Below are 18012 nucleotides of genomic sequence, written 5' to 3'. Positions count from 1 at the left end.
CAGCTCTTAATGAGGCTGTCTGGAGACAAAGAGAGTGCTAGCTTTCACAAGCCAATGAGATCACATTTCCCTCTCCCACCTCCCCATCCACGTTCACACCATGGTCCAGAGAGACACTGTGGTAATGATACATTTGTGCTTAACCACTTTGACTTTTAGCGTGAAGACTTTAGTGTGTTCTTTTCACTGCTGTTTTGAGTCAGAATAAGTTATATGCTGTAGGTTGACTTCTGGTCTTTGTTGTCTTTGTGGTCTTTGTGTGTGTGTGTGTGTGTGTGTGTGTGTGTGTGTGTGTGTGTGTGTGTGTGTGTGTGTGTTTTGCAGGTGCGCATGGCCCTGAAGAAAGCAGAGAAGGAGCTGGAGTCTCGCTGCAGCTGGTCCCCACCAGAGTCCCTCCAGAAGTGGCTCCAGCTCACCCATGAGGTGGAGGTGCAGTACTACAACATCAAGAAGCAGAACGCTGAGAAACAGCTACTGGTGGCTAAAGAAGGGGTGAGATGCCACAGGACTAGAGATATACACCGCATGAGGACTAGAGATATACACCGCATGAGGACTAGAGATATACACCGCATGAGGACTAGAGATATACACCGCATGAGGACTAGAGATATAAGGACTAGAGATATACACCGCATGAGGACTAGAGATATACACCGCATGAGGACTAGAGATATACACTGCATGAGGACTAGAGATGTACACCGCATGAGGACTAGAGATGTATAGATATATTTATATGCAGTGGGGGAAAAAAGTATTTGATCCCCTGCTGATTTTGTACGTTTGCCCACTTACAAAGAAATGATCAGTCTATAATTTTAATGGTAGGTTCATTTGAACAATGAGAGACAGAATGACAACAAAAAAATCCAGAAAAACGCATGTCAAAAATGTTATTAAATGATTTGCATTTCAATGAGGGAAATAAGTATTTGACCCCTCTGCAAAACATGACTTAGTACCTGGTGGCAAAACCCTTGTTGGCAATCACAGAGGTCAGATGTTTCTTGTAGTTGGCCACCAGGTTTGCACGCATCTCAGGAGGGATTTTGTCCCACTCCTCTTTGCAGATCTTCTACAAGTCATTAAGGTTTCGAAGCTGACGTTTGGCAACTCGAACCTTCAGCTCCCTCCACAGAATTTCTATGGGATTAAGGTCTGGAGACTGGCTAGGCCACTCCAGGACCTTAATGTGCTTCTTCTTGAGCCACTCCTTTGTTGCCTTGGCCATGTGTTTTGGGTCATTGTCATACTGGAATACCCATCCATGACCCATTTTCAATGCCCAGGCTGAGGGAAGGAGGTTCTCACCCAAGATTTGACGGTACATGGCCCCGTCCATCGTCCCTTTGATGCGGTGAAGTTGTCCTGTCTCCTTAGCAGAAAAACACCCCCAAAGCATAATGTTTCCACCTCCATGTTTGACGGTGGAGATGGTGTTCTTGGAGTCTTAGGCAGCATTCCTCCTCCTCCAAACACGGCGAGTTGAGTTGATGCCAAAGAGCTCCATTTTGGTCTCATCTGACCACAACACTTTCACCCAGTTGTCCTCTGAATCATTCAGATGTTCATTGGCAAACTTCAGACAGGCATGTATATGTATTCTTGAGCAGGGGGACCTTGCAGGCGCTGCAGGATTTCAGTCCTTCACGGCGTAGTGTGTTACCAATTGTTTTCTTGGTGACTATGATCCCAGCTGCCTTGAGATCATTGACAAGATCCTCCCGTGTAGTTCTGGGCTGATTCCTCACCGTTCTCATGATCATTGCAACCCCACGAGGTGAGATCTTGCATGGAGCCCCAGGCTGAAGGATATTGACAGTTCTTTTGTGTTTCTTCCATTTGCGAATAATCGCACCAAATGTTGTCACCTTCTCACCAAGCTGCTTGGCGATGGTCTTGTAGCCCATTCCAGCCTTGTGTAGGCCTACAATCTTGTCCCTGACATCCTTGGAGAGCTCTTTGGTCTTGGCCATGGTGGAGAGTTTGGAATCTGATTGATTGATTGATTGCTTCTGTGGAAAGGTGTCTTTTTTACAGGTAACAAGCTGCGGTTAGGAGCACTCCCTTTAAGAGTGTGCTCCTAATCTCAGCTCATTACCTGAATAAAAGACACCTGCGAGCCAGAAATCTTTCTGATTGAGAGGGGGTCAAATACTTATTTCCCTCATTAAAATGCAAATCAATTTATAACATTTTTGACATGTGTTTTTCTGGATATTTTTGTTGTTATTCTGTCTCTCACTGTTCAAATAAACCTACCATTAAAATGATAGACTGATCCTTTCTTTATCAGTGGGCAAACGTACAAAATCAGCAGGGGATCAAATACTTTTTTCCCCCACTCTATACTCGACCATTCAAAAGTTTGGGGTCACATAGAAATGTTCTTGTTTTTGAAAGAAAAGCTCATTTTTAGTCCATTTAAAATAACATAACATTGATCAGAAATACAGTGTAGACATTGTTCATGTTGTAAATGACTGATGTAGCTGGAAACGGCTGATTTTTAATGAAATATCTACATAGGCGTACAGAGGCCCATTATCAGCAACCATCACTCTTGTGTTCCAATGGCACGTTGTGTTAGCTAATACAAGTTTATCATTTTTAAAGGCCAATTGATAATTTAAAAAACCCTTTTGCAATTATGTTAGCACAGCTGAAAACTGTTTTGCTGATTAAAGAAGCAACAAAACTGGCCTTCTTTAGACTAGTTGAGTATCTGGAGCATCAGCTTTTGTGGGTTCGATTACAGGCTCAAAATGGCCGGAAACGAATAACTTTCTTCTGAAACTCGTCAGTCTATTCTTGTTCTGAGAAATTAAGGCTATTCCATGCGAGAAATTGCCAAGAAACTGAAGATTTTGTACCACGGTGTGTACTATTCCCTTCACAGAACAGAGCAAACTGGCTCTAACCAGAATAGAAAGAGGAGTGGAAGGCCCCGGTGCACAACTGCGCAAGAGGACAAGTACATTAGTGTTCTAGTTTGAGAAACAGACGCCTCACAAGTCCTCAACTGGCAGCTTCATTAAATAGTACCCGCAAAACACCAGTCTCAACGTCAACAGTGAAGAGGCGACCCCGGGATGCTGGCCTTCTAGGCAGTTTACAACATTACCAATGTCTACACTGTATTTCTGATCAATTTTATGTTATTTTAATGGACAAAAAAAATTGGGACATTTCTAAGTGACCCCAAACTTTTCAACGGTAGAGTATATTTACCGTATGAGGTCTAGATATACAGTTGAAGTCGGAAGTTTACTTACACTTAGGTTGGAGTCATTAAAACTCATTTTTCAACCACTCCACAAATGTATTGTTAACAAACTATAGTTTTGGCAAGTCGGTTAGGACATCTACTGTGTGCATGACACAACTCATTTTTCCAACAATTGTTTACAGAAAGATTATTTCACTTATAATTCACTGTATCACAATTCCAGTTGGTCAGACGTTTACATACATTAAGTTGACTGTGCCTCTAAACAGCTTGGAAAATTCCTGAAAATGATGTCATGGCTTTAGAAGCTTCTGATAGGCTAATTGACATACCTGTGGATGTATTTCAAGGCCTGCCTTCAAACTCAGTGCCTCTTTGCTTGACATCATGGGAAAATCTAAAGAAATCAGCCAAGACCTCAGAAAAAAAATTGTAGACCTCCACAAGTCTGGTTCATCCTTGGGAGCAATTTCCAAATGCTTGAAGGTACCACGTTCATCTGTACAAATAATAGTATGCAAGTATAAATACCATGGGACCACGCAGCCGTCATACCGCTCGTACTTTGGTGCGAAAAGTGCAAATCAATCCCAGAACAACAACAAAGGACCTTGTGAAGATGCTGGAGGAAACAGGTACAAAAGTATCTATATCCACAGTAAAACGAGTCCTATATCGACATAACCTGAAAGGCCGCTTAGCAGGTAAGAAGCTACTGCTCCAAAACCGCCATAAAAATCCACACTAAGGTTTACAACTGCACATGGGTTAAAGATCGTACTTTTTGGAGAAATGTCCTCTGGTCTGATGAAACAAAAATAGAACTGTTTGGCCATAATTACCATCATTGTATTTGGAGGGAAAAAGGGGGAGGCTTGCAAGCCGAAGAACCCCATCCCAACCGTGAAGCACGGGGGTGACAGCATCATGTTGTCGGGGTGCTTTGCTGCAGGAGGGACTGGTGTATTTCACAAAATAGATGGTATCATGAGGATGGAAAAGTATGTGGATATATTGAAGCAACATCTCAAGACATCAGTCAGGAAGTTAAAGCTTGATCGCAAATGGGTCTTCCAAATGAACAATGACCCCAAGCATACTTCCAAAGTTGTGGCAAAATGGCTTAAGGACAACTTAGTCAAGGTATTGGAGTGGCCATCACAAAGCCCTGACCTCAATCCCATAGAACATTTGTGGGCAGAACTGAAAAAGCGTGTGGGAGCAAGGAGGCCTACAAACCTGACTCAGTTACACCAGCTCTGTCAGGAGGAATGGGCCAAAATTCACCCTACTTATTGCGGGAAGCTTGTGGAAGGCTACCCGAAACGTTTGACCCAAGTTAAACAATTTAACGGCAATGCTACCAAATACTAATTGAGTGTATGTAAAATTCTGACCCACTGGGAATGTGATGAAAGGAATAAAAGCTGAAATAAATCATTCTCTCTACTATTATTCTGACATTTCACATTCTTAAAATAAAGTGGTGATCCTAACTGACCTATGACAAGGAATGTTTACGCAGATTAAATGTCAGGAATTGTGAAAAACTGAGTTTAAATGTATTTGGCTAAGGTGTATGTAAACTTCAACTGTATATTTACCTTATGAGGACTAGATCTATATGCCGTGTGAGGACTAGATCTATATGCCGTGTGAGGACTAGATCTATATGCCGTGTGAGGACTAGATCTATATGCCGTGTGAGGACTAGATCTATATGCCGTGTGAGGACTAGATCTATATGCCGTATGAGGACTAGATCTATATGCCGTATGAGGGCTAGATATATATGCCCTATGAGGACTAGATATAAACTCAGCAAAAAAAGAAACGTCCTCTCACTGTCAACTGCATTTATTTTCAGCAAACTTAACATGTGTAAATATTTGTATGAACATAACAAGATTCAACAACTGAGACAACATAAATTTAATAATTTGTCCCTGAACAAAGGGAGGGGGGCCAAAATCAAAAGTAACAGTCAGTATCTGGTGTGGCCACTAGCTGCATTCAGTATTGCAGTGCATTTCCTCCTCATGAACTGCACCAGATTTGCCAGTATTTGCTGTGAGATGTTACCCCACTCTTCCACCAAGGCACCTGCAAGTTCCCGGACATTTCTGGGGGGAATGGCCCTAGCCCTCACCCTCCGATCCAGCAGGTCCCAGACGTGCTCAAAGGGATTGAGATCCGGGCTCTTCGCTGGCCATGGCAGAACACTGACATTCCTGTCTTGCAGGAAATCACGCACAGAATGAGCAGTATGGCTGGTGGCATTGTCATGCTGGAGGGTCATGTCAGGATGAGCCTGCAGGAAGGGTACCACATGAAGGAGGAGGATGTCTTCCCTGTAATGCACAGCGTTGAGGGATGATGCTGTGACGCACTGTCCCAGACCATGATGGACCCTCTACCTCCAAATCGTTCCCGCTCCATAGTACAGGCCTCGGTGTAATGCTCATTACTTCGCCGATAAACGTGAATCCGACCATCACCCCTGGTAAGACAAAACCGCAACTCATCAGCGAAGAGCACTTTTTGCCAGTCCTGTCTGGTCCAGCGACGGTGGGTTTGTGCCCATAGGCGACGTTGTCGCCGGTGATGTCTGGTAAGGACCTGTCTTACAACAGGCCTTAAAGCCCTCAGTCCAGCCTCTCTTAGCCTATTGCGGACACTCTGAGCACTGATGGAGGGATTGTGCATTCCTGGTGTAACTTGGGCAGTTGTTGTTGCCATCCTGAACCTGTCCCGTTGCCATCCTGTACCCGTCCCGCAGGTGTGATGTTCGGATGTACCGATCCTGTGCAGGTGTTGTTACATGTGGTCTGCCACTACGAGGATGATCAGCTGTCCATCCTGTCTCCCTGTAGCGCTGTCTTAGGTGTCTCACAGTACAGACATTGCAATTTTTTCCCTGGCCACATCTGCAGTCTTTATGCCTCCTTGCAGCATGCCTAAGGCACGTTCACGCAGATGAGCAGGGACCCTGGGCATCTTTCTTTTGATGTTTTTCAGAGTCAGTACATAAAAGGGACATTTATTTTTTTGCTTATGCCGTATGAGGTCTAGATATATTTACCGTATGAGAACTAGAGGGGGAGATAGGCCGTATGAGGACTAGAGGGAGAGAGAGGACTAGAGGGAGAGAGAGGCCGTATGAGGACTAGAGGGAGAGAGAGGACTAGAGGGAGAGAGAGGCCGTATGAGGACTAGAGGGAGAGAGAGGACTAGAGGGAGAGAGAGGCCGTATGAGGACTAGAGGGAGAGAGAGGACTAGAGGGAGAGAGAGGCCGTATGAGTACTAGAGGGAGAGAGAGGACTAGAGGGAGAGAGAGGCCGTATGAGGACTAGAGAGGGAGAGAGAGGTTAAATGTTTAAATATGGAACTATGTGAAAATAAATGTAACTTTAGCCTTCTAAATGAGAGAATTATTTTCATAGGTAAACTATGCTCACTCAGTGGCCTCGCCCAAGTGAACAGACATTGGTTGGAGAGGGACGGAACACGCCCTTCTCTTCTCCAGTTTAAAAGACCCCATGACCAAATTCACGTCAGACTAAGCAAAACCAAAGCGTGAGCTGTGGTTGAATATCCACTCTACATGACGAAATTTACATGAGACCAGATCACGTGGAGGTGATGATCGCCACACTGGAAAGATGAATTTCTACTAGACCAGCCAGAACACAGCGCGAGCTGATTATGGCAAAATGGTATGAACTTTGAACTGTTATTCACTAAAGAAGAAGTGATACATCCTAGAAGTCTAGTTATCAGCTGCAGCTGTAAACATACGTGGCCTCGGAAAGGACAGACAATCTCCTAATAAGAACGACAGGGTACAACGTATCCGCTCTACAACACTACGAACAGAAAGATTACTCTAAGAACATTGGCTCTCTGCTGGGCAAACCAGTCTGTGTAAATATATATATTGCATTTTCCTTTTCCGAATGGGCGGTATTTAGAATGCATAAGATTCTGTATTTACGATAGCATAGCGTCTCAAGGTCCGATAGAGACCCAATCCCTTTGTCCTTCAGTCTTCCCATTCTTTCATTCAAACCCAACCCCCTTTCTTTGTGTAACCAGCCGGCATGTCGGTTTTGTCCACTAGGGACTCTTTGTTTTATGACATGATTAGTAATCGATGTATGATCCATCCTGTGTATATGTAATTCTGTGTGATTATTTAGTAAATTAATAATTAAGCCAATTTTTTGTATTACTGATTCAACTTGTTAACCAGAGTTTGTGAAGATAACCAAGAATTTGACGACATTCAGATGAGACTGAATAAGGTGACGATTAGTAATTGACTGCTATATAAAATAGCCTGTCATGTAATTTAATCAGCTCGAGACACGGCAACCGTATGAGTAGGTCCAGGAGATTTCCCTGTCCATGTGACCCGGAGAAACTCTGAACCCTTAGTGTGACAGAACGGGAGAGTAATGTTTTCTCTTGTGTGTGTGACTGCAGGCAGAGAAGATCAAGAAGAAGAGGAACACCATCTTTGGGACCTTCCATGTGGCACACAGCTCCTGTCTGGACAATGTGGATCACCAAATTCTGACAGCCAAGTGAGTTTAATTAAAGCTGTATTGGGATTTGTCTAAGCCAATATGTCATATATCTATGTTCACATTGTGATCTGTGCTTGTATCCCTCTGTCCTTCCCGTCTCCCTCTCCTCTCCTCCGGTCCAGACAAGCCCTGGGTGAGGTGACTGCTGCGCTGAGGGAGAGGCTGCATCGCTGGCAGCAGATTGAGATTTTGACGGGGTTCACCATCGTCAACAACCCTGGGCTCTCCTCCCTGGCCTCCACCCTGAACCTTGACCCCAGCATCATGGGCGGCCGGGCCACGCCCCAGCACTTCATTATGTCTGATGACATGGACGACATGGACGAGGACATCATATCGCCCGGAATTTTACAATGTAAGGACTCCCTCGGCTCCCTCGGCTCCACTGTGGGACTCGGTAGCACAATACCCCCTAAATACACCAAGGGCCTCCTGGGGAAATCCAAAAATCAGCTCTCATATGAAAATTAGCATACAGCCGCAAAGTATTATCATTAACGATTTATCAGCAATTCTATGAATTTACAAAATGAGCAGCCTTGTTGGTGAAGGGATTCAGGGTGTTTGTCTGTGATTTGAGGGTGTTGTGTGTTTGCAAATCTATAATATGTGAATTGTAATTTCACCTGTTTTTTTAATACATGTTTTCAGTTGGTTATTTTGTTCCATTTTGGAAATTAGTGTTGCCTTGATATATGGGAATTTCACTTCTGGGATGGAGTGTAAGATGAGAACAAGGTGCACAATGTTGATATCCATTGCTGTGAAAATTGAACCTCTGAAAAAATACATGCTTCATGACACCAAATCTTTGTGCTGATCTATTTTTAGCAGTTGTCTCCTAGTCTGACCAATGGAATGTGCTGAACATGAAGTAATAGTCAGCAATATGAAAGGCCGTTGTCCTCCAGTACTCCTGTAAGCTTTATAAGGCTTTAGCTTTGGTCTAGGCCTATATTTGGGAGGGAAGAAGGCACAATGCTCTTGTAGTGCTGCCTGGAAGACTGTTTGTTTTATTTTCTCACATAGCCTTGCTTTCTATTGTCATTCCCCTGGGGGTACATTTTACCCTCCATTCAGAAAGTATTCAGACCTTTTTCCACATTTTATTAAGTTAAAATTGATTCAACAGTTTTTTTCCCCACCTCATCAATCTACACACAGTACCCCATAATGATGAAGCAAAAATCGTTTTTTAGATTTTTGGGCAAATGTATAAAAAAATGTAAATGTGACATTTACATACATATTTAGACCCTTTACTCATTACTGTAAACCACCGTTGGCAGTGATTACAGCCTCGACTCTTCTTGGGTATGACTCTTGGCACACCTGTATTTGGGGAGTTTCTCCCATTCTTCTCTGCAGATCCTCTCAAGCTCTGTCAGGTTGGATGGGGAGCGTTGCTGCACAGCTATTTTCAGGTCTCTCCAGAGATGTTAGATCGCGTTCAAGTCTTGACTCTTGTTGGGCCACTCAAGGACATTCAGAGACTTGTCCCGAAGCCACTCCTGCGTTGTCTTGGTTGTGTGCTTAGTGTCATTGTCCTGTTGGAAGTTCCTGAGCGCTCTGGAGACAGTTTTCATCAAGGATCTCTCTGTACTTTGCTCCGTTCATCTTTCCCTCGATCCTGACTAGTCTCCCAGTATCTGCCGCGGAAAAACATCCCCACATCATGATGCTGCCACCACCATGCTTCACTGTAGGGATGGTGCCAGGTTTCCTCCAGATGTGACACTTGGCATTCAGGCCAAGAGTTCAATCTTGGTTTCATCAGACCAGAGCATCTTGTTTCTCATGGTCTGAGAGTCCTTTAAGTGCCTTTTGGCAAATCCAAGAGTCTTGGTGGTTTCAAACTTCTTCCATTTAATAATGATTGAGGCCACTGTGTTCTTGAGGACCTTCAATGCTGCAGAATGTTTTTGGTATCCTACGGACAATTCCTTCGACCTGATGGCTTGGTTATAAATTTGCAAAAAAATGTGAAAAACCTGTTTATGCTTTGTCATTATGGGGTATTGTGTGTAGATTAGGATTTTATTTATTTATTAACCATTTTACAATAAGGCTGTAATGTAACAATATGTGGAAAAAGTCAAGGGGTCTGAATACTTTCTGAATGCTCTGTATCACTTTTTGTTCAGCCACTAAGGAACTACATACTCAGGGTTTCTTCTTTTGAACTGAGAATTACAGCTTTTATTTACCAGTTACGATCTCAAAGGGAGTTATGATGCGAACAACATACTTTAGTTCTTATGTCTATTCCTAGTCTTTTGGCAACCTAAATGTATTATATTTATCACAACATAATGTTGACATATAAAGTCAATCAATGTGTACTGGTCTCCTGGGTACCAGCTCTGATGAGCTCTACTAGGCATTATTTGGGTTATGATTATAGCAGACCCAGAGAGAAGGACTGATACTGTCTGTCTGGGTTTATGATTATAGCTGACCCAGAGAGAAGGACTTACTGTGTGTCTGGGTTTATGATTATAGCTGACCCAGAGAGAATGACTGACACTGTCTGGGTTTCTTACATTTTAGTCATTTAGCAGACGCTCTTATCCAGAGCGACTTACAGTAGTGAATGCATAATTTTCATGCATTTTTTTTTTTGTACTGGCCCCCCATGGGAATCGAACCCACAACCCTGGCGTTGCACACACCATGCTGGCGTTGCAAACACCATGCTCTACCAACTGAGCCACAGGGAAGACCTGGTTTATGATTATAGCAGACCCTGAGAGAAGGACTGATACTGTCTGGGTTTATGATTATAGCTGACCCAGAGAGAAGGACTGATACTGTCTGGGTTTATGATTATAGCTGACCCAGAGAGAAGGACTGATACTAACTGTCTGGGTTTATGATTATAGCTGACCCAGAGAGAAGGACTGATACTAACTGTCTGGGTTATGATTATAGCTGACCCAGAGAGAAGGGCTGATACTGTCTGGGTTATGATTATAGCTGACCCAGAGAGAAGGGCTGATACTACCTGCAGTGGTAATCTGAGCTCTAGAGCTCTGTCACTACAGTCCTCTAGTAAGTCTTCTAATCCACATTAATTACATGTTCCCTCCTCCCTCACTTCCTCTCTCTCCTCCCACCAACACGTTCTCTTTGGTTTTTGGCTGCGGCTGCCGTTCGTGTCTGGTCCACCCACAGACACCAACTGCATCAAGGACCGGCTAGCCAGTGATCTGTAGTCCGTGGGTTCTGACAGCCAGTCCCTCAGGAAATACTCTGTTAGCTACTTATACCCCTTTGTCCTGACCACAACGCTCTTTCTCCTTAAGTCACACACCCCTGTGAAAGCCTCACAGAGCACATACTGTAACTCTCTGGCCTGAGACAGGGGTATGTAGGTGGATATAGCTGTAACTCTCTGGCCTGGGGACTGTAGATGGATATAGATGTAACACTCTGGCATGGGACAGGGTCTGTAGATGGATATAGCTGTAACTCTCTGGCCTGGGACAGGGACTGTAGATGGATATAGCTGTAACACTCTGGCCTGGGACAGGGACTGTAGATGGATATAGCTGTAACTCTCTGGCCTGGGGACTGTAGATGGATATAGCTGTAACACTCTGGCCTGGGACAGGGACTGTAGATGGATATAGCTGTAACTCTCTGGCCTGGGACAGGGACTGGACTGTAGATGGATATAGCTGTAACACTCTGGCCTGGGACAGGGGCTGTAGATGGATATAGCTGTAACTCTCTGGCCTGGGACAGGGACTGGACTGTAGATGGATATAGATGTAACACTCTGGCCTGGGACAGGGACTGTAGATGGATATAGCTGTAACACTCTGGTTTAGGACAGGGCCTGTAGATGGATATAGCTGTAACTCTCTGGCCTGGGACAGGGACTGTAGATGGATATAGCTGTAACTCTCTGGTTTAGGACAGGGACTGTAGATGGCTATAGCTGTAACACTCTGGCCTGGGACAGAGACTGTAGATGGATATAGCTGTAACTCTCTGGCCTGGGACAGGGACTGTAGATGGATATAGCTGTAACACTCTGGCCTGGGACAGGGACTGTAGATGGATATAGCTGTAACTCTCTGGTTTAGGACAGGGACTGTAGATGGATATAGATGTAACACTCTGGCCTGGGACAGGGACTGTAGATGGATATAGCTGTAACACTCTGGCCTGGGACAGGGGCTGTAGATGGATATAGCTGTAACACTCTGGCCTGGGACAGAGACTGTAGATGGATATAGCTGTAACTCTCTGGTTTAGGACAGGGCCTGTAGATGGATATAGCTGTAACTCTCTGGTTTAGGACAGGGTCTGTAGATGGATATAGCTGTAACACTCTGGTTTAGGACAGGGACTGTAGATGTATATAGCTGTAACTCTCTGGTTTAGGACAGGGACTGTAGATGGATATTGCTGTAACACTCTGGCCTGGGACAGGGGCTGTAGATGGATATAGCTGTAACACTCTGGTTTAGGACAGGGACTGTAGATGGATATAGCTGTAACTCTCTGGTTTAGGACAGGGCCTGTAGATGGATATAGCTGTAACTCTCTGGTTTAGGACAGGGCCTGTAGATGGATATAGCCGTAACTCTCTGGCCTGGGACAGGGGGTGTAGATGGATATAGCTGTAACACTCTGGTTTAGGACAGGGTCTGTAGATGGATATAGCTGTAACACTCTGGTTTAGGACAGGGACTCTAGATGGATATAGCTGTAACTCTCTGGCCTGGGACAGGGACTGTAGATGGATATAGCTGTAACACTCTGGTTTAGGACAGGGTCTGTAGATGGATATAGCTGTAACACTCTGGTTTAGGACAGGGACTGTAGATGGATATAGCTGTAACACTCTGGTTTAGAACAGGGCCAATAGATGGATATAGCTGTAACTCTCTGGTTTAGGACAGGGTCTGTAGATGGATATAGCTGTAACACTCTGGTTTAGGACAGGGTCTATAGATGGATATAGCTGTAACACTCTGGTTTAGGACAGGGTCTGTAGATGGATATAGCTGTAACACTCTGGCCTGGGACAGGGGCTGTAGATGGATATAGCTGTAACACTCTGGTTTAGGACAGGGGATGTAGATTGATATAGCTGTAACACTCTGGCCTGGGACAGGGACGGTAGATGGATATAGCTGTAACTCTCTGGTTTAGGACAGGGACTGTAGATGGATATAGATGTAACACTCTGGCCTGGGACAGGGACTGGACTGTGGATGGATATAGCTGTAACACTCTGGCCTGGGACAGGGACTGTAGATGGATATAGCTGTAACACTCTGGTTTAGGACAGGGACTGTAGATGGATATAGCTGTAACACTCTGGTTTAGGACAGGGACTGTAGATGGATATAGATGTAACACTCTGGCCTGGGACAGGGGCTGTAGATGGATATAGCTGTAACACTCTGGTTTAGGACAGGGAGTGTAGATGGATATAGCTGTAACTCTCTGGTTTAGGACAGGGACTGTAGATGGATATAGATGTAACACTCTGGCCTGGGACAGGCACTGTAGATGGATATAGCCGTAACTCTCTGGCCTGGGACAGGGACTGTAGATGGATATAGCTGTAACACTCTGGTTTAGGACAGGGACTGTAGATGGATATAGCTGTAACTCTCTGGTTTAGGACAGGGACTGTAGATGGATATAGCTGTAACTCTCTGGTTTATGACAGGGTCTGTAGATGGATATAGCTGTAACTCTCTGGTTTAGGACAGGGACTGTAGATGGACATAGCTGTAACTCTGGTTTAGGACAGGGACTGTAGATGGATATAGCTGTAACTCTGGTTTAGGACAGGGCCTGTAGATGGATATAGCTGTAACACTCTGGTTTAGGACAGGGACTGTAGATGGATATAGCTGTAACTCTCTGGTTTAGGACAGGGTCTGTAGATGGATATAGCTGTAACTCTCTGGTTTAGGACAGGGACTGTAGATAGAGAAGGAAAACTGTCTCTGCTGTGTCCACGTACCCCTGGCCGTACTGTCTCAAGCTGTCCAATGGCTTGCTCTACTTTCTCTCATCCTCATCTTCCTCATCACCCAGATAACTCTTAGACCCTCTCACAACACACTGTCCTATTTTACAAATGAAGGAGGAAGGATTAGTTATGATGAAATATTGAACTTTTGTCCCCCCCTGCAAAAATCCTCACCAGACACCAGCCAAACGTCTCACCAGACACCAGCCAAACGTCTCACCAGACACCAGCCAAACGTCTCACCAGACACCAGCCAAACGTCTCACCAGACACCAGCCAAACGTCTCACCAGACACCAGCCAAACGTCTCACCAGACAGTGCCATCCCTCATTTTCTCTTGTTTAATGCTATTGCATAGCTAAGGCCCAGGTAATTGAACAGCCATCACTTGCCTTTCTCACAACCAAACGCCACTGAAGTGCTCAAAACAGGGGTCAACAACACCAATTAGGAACTGAAATGTCTCCAACACCCATGTCTCCTGCTACTGCCCTCCCAGTCTAATTCCAACCTTCCTTTTTCCCCTCACCCTGTGTGTTGTGTTTAATCAGACTTTGGTTGTTGATAATGGTGTTGTTCTGTGTTGTGTCAGCAGCTCCCAGTATGATGTCCCTGCGTCAGCGCCACATGGACTCCCAGCTGGCCATGGGCTCTCAGAGGTTGGTAGAAACCTGCCTGTTGGTGGGGCAGCAGGGAGACGGGACCACCTACCCATCCAGGTCTAGGGCCACCCTCCAACAGTCACACAACCAGTCCTTCCAACAGTTTGAGGCTCTCCCCCTGCCTCCCCTGTCCTCGGCTGTCTCGCACCCCTCGATCATCTGCTCCTCCCCACCTCCTCCTTACCGTCAGCCCCACTCCTCCTCCTCCTCCTTACACGCCTCCGCTCCTCATTCCTCCCATGTCTATCACTCGTCTTATTTTCAGCCCATGGACACCATCCCAGACTTCCAGCGCAGCAGCAGCTTCGGGTACCCCTCTGCTCTCTTCCCTCCACACGCACCGCATGCGCGTTGGTTTGTCTCCCCACCTACTTTTTCACCCCATCCTTTCACCTGTAGTATATAACATTTTCTTTCCATATCTGGGTTGCAGTGTTTTCTCATTTTCATTAACGATAGTTTCATCTAACTCTAACTCACCCATTTTGCAACCTGTGCATTAATACTTTTCTTTGAAAATCCATTTTGTTTTATTCTTTCATATTTGAGTTTTTTACATCCACTCCCAACCCGTGTCTTTCCTGGTAGCTCAAACTACCCTGCCCCCTGCCTGCACTACTAACAGGAGTGGAATTCCAGTTTCTGAGTAGTGCCCACAGTGTCCTGTTGGCGAGTAGTGCCCACAGTGTCCTGTTGGCGAGTAGTGCCCACAGTGTCCTGTTGGCGAGTAGTGCCCACAGTGTCCTGTTGGCGAGTAGTGCCCACAGTGTCCTTGGCTTTACAGGCGTTGGATAGATTACCTCCAGCATGCAGTGCTTTAGCTTGGATCCCCTTTTCAGTCAGGCCCAGTGCAGAAACAATTCCTAGCCTCTACCCCATAGGTACCCCATAGTTCTGAAAGGATTATAAAGGTGTAAGCATTCCATCTGGTGGTAAAACATCCACCTAGCCTATCAGAGGGGAAAATGGAGCTACTGCCATTGCTTATATCTGTCCAGTTCTTTCAGAGCTACCTGAAGTGCCTAGGTGGTAGAGGCGATAGAATGTCTCTGGACCGTACCTCACTGTCCCTCTCTTCCTCCACCGACTCTCCTCTGTTCTTCCACAGGGATCTGAACCGCTCAGACTCAGACTCCTCCCTGTCCCTCTCCCAAATCGGTGATCGTCTGTCCGCCTACAGCTCCAAGGGCCACCTGGTGAAACCCACTCCCTTCCTGTATGGCCCCCCTGTCCGCTCCGCCTCTGACGAGCCCTCCCTGCATGCCTACACACCTAATGGAGGGAACCGTGTCCATGAGGGAGGAGCCCAGACCGAGCCAGTCCTCGAGAGCCCCATCCTGATGAAGAAGGTGTACAGCATCGAGAAGTCAGCCAGCCTGGGAGAGATGGACGTTGGCCTCATCGGTATGTCCATGTCAGAGTCCTCCTGCTCCCTCAGCCTCAACTCCACCGACGCCGACACCCCCTCCCCCACGGGGGGCCAGCCTGGGGTCGCAGGGGCCAAGGGCAGCAGCCGCATCCCTCAACTGTCCTCCAAGAAGAGCCCTCTGGAAGAAGACAGCGGCTCCACGGGAGAAGACACAGACTCCGTCGCCAGTCGTAAGAAACACACCTTCAAGATCTTCAAAAAACAGAAGAAATAATGTCAAGGGCTACTGAAGACTTTTAAAGAGCTATTAACGGTGTTTCACGTATTATTATTTCTGTTTTGGAAAACTTGTTTTGGGTAGTTCACTGGTCACAAGCGATGGCGCAAATCTTTGCCTTTAGGGTTTTCTAGGTATTTTCTCTGAGGGACGGTGGGAGCAACCAGCTATTCGATGATGTTTGCAATGGGTGGTATTGTATAGTGGAATGTAAGCACTATTTATTTAGCAGGAAATTGTGCCAGTCGCTCAGAGGGAAACAAGTCTCCTGGGTGGATGTCTTCTGTTTTACTTCAACCTGTATCAGTTTGCATGTCTTCACCTTTGTTTGACTGATATTTTCTGAATTCTCTTAGGTGTGTGCTTGGTTCTTGTCCCTATTCTGCTTAGACAACACTTAATAACTCAGCTGTTTCTTGTCGTTAATCCCCGATCACCTCCTTGTTATGTGTCAGATGGACATTGAGCACTTCATGCCAGTCAGTGTTGGTCAATGGTGAGGGGAGGGGAGTGGGGGGGCTGAACAATACTCGCAAAAACTTCCCGAGTCAATTGTGCTAACAAGAAATCTAGCAGTCAATGTTATCACAACTCTTCCAGTACAGCTGCAGACACAGCAAGACACACACTAGGCAAACATTTCCCTGGGATGTTGCACCTTTAGAAGTGGAAGTGCTCACTTGATTTAAACCCCTTGAAGACCCCAGCACATACAAAGCCAGGGAGCCTGCCTTGTGTAATTGTCCCAATCGTAGCCCTCATCTAAGTTCCCTAATAGAGGAGGAGGTTATTAAAATGACTACTTGAACTATATGAATTTCGTATCAATGTATGTTTATTGAAGTAAACCTCTACATTTGCATATTGCCAATCATATCAATCTATGTTGTAATTGTAGGAGATATCACGTGAATCATTAGGAGTGCTGGAGGAGATGCTAATCTTTTTAAGTGCCAAAACAAAGACTCGGGTCCAGTGGCCTTTATTCTTGTCAACAACTATATATGTACTGTCTGTTTTAAGTTAGAGGCAGCTTTAGAATGAGTGGCACTGCCTTCTGTTTTTATCTGGGGACTCCAAACTAAAATCAGGTGATCAATTTGACATTGTCACCCACAACATTTGAGGCAGGGAGTTTCAGGCAGCATTTGTAATTCGACGACTCCCAAGTTGTGTGTAGAGCATTTTTGAGAGGTGTTTGCTACTTTAGCTTGTACTGTAGACTGCCCTGATCACCTAGATTCACATTATACAGCTCCAAAGTCAAGCACACAGTAATGGTATCTGCGGGTCACCATTATAAACTCACTTGCCATTATTGGTTTTGTGAAAGCACAAATGGTTTAGAAACGGATGTCACAATGCATTCTGGTAGTAGGGACTCTCCTAATAACTTCCTGAACAATTGACCTGCTCGACTGCTCCTGAATCTGATAACCGAAGCAGTGCTGCTAACGACCTCTTCGCCCCCCAACAGTGGTATGGATGAAAAAGAAATGTCATATTCTTTCATTGATCAGTTGAAAACATGAACTTCCTATTGGTACTTTTTAAAGTATAGTTTGTACCTCTTCTGCACGATGAAGCTGTAATCTGGATGATGATGTCTATCAGTGAGTGTCTGTCTGTTGCCAGGATACTGCACTGAGTTGTTTTTATGCATGTCAGCTACTGTATTAATGTCTAATGGGCTTGAGGCAGAGGTCAGCTCCAGCATCATCTCTGTCCACCCCTACTTAAACCCCAACTTCTCATTTTCAACTTCTATTTATGAATACCTATATTTGTACAGAGAAAAACAAATATTTTGCATCTTCTGTGGCGTTCTCTCGACTTTTATGGCACTCCTGCATGATAGCAATAAACTATTTTGAATGAAA

The 18012-nt window shown here is 45.2% G+C and overlaps 1 protein-coding gene across 7 annotated transcripts in view; it reads left to right on the top strand.

Moving 5' to 3' along the window:
* stim1 (stromal interaction molecule 1) overlaps positions 1-18012 on the top strand; it is an 80952-nt gene extending 62940 nt beyond the window's left edge. For 3 of the 7 annotated variants that reach the window (XM_045723311.1, XM_045723313.1, XM_045723310.1), the window contains 5 exons: positions 325-492; positions 7719-7819; positions 7945-8177; positions 14417-14795; positions 15595-18012. In XM_045723311.1, the coding sequence (XP_045579267.1) occupies positions 325-492; positions 7719-7819; positions 7945-8177; positions 14417-14795; positions 15595-16129 (1416 nt within the window). In that variant the 3' untranslated portion in view covers positions 16130-18012. 7 annotated transcript variants of the gene reach the window in all.

Source organism: Salmo salar, chromosome ssa09 (genome assembly GCF_905237065.1).
Source record: "Salmo salar chromosome ssa09, Ssal_v3.1, whole genome shotgun sequence".
NCBI classification, from domain to species: Eukaryota; Metazoa; Chordata; class Actinopteri; order Salmoniformes; family Salmonidae; genus Salmo; species Salmo salar.
This window is presented reverse-complemented; position numbering and strand designations above follow the sequence as displayed.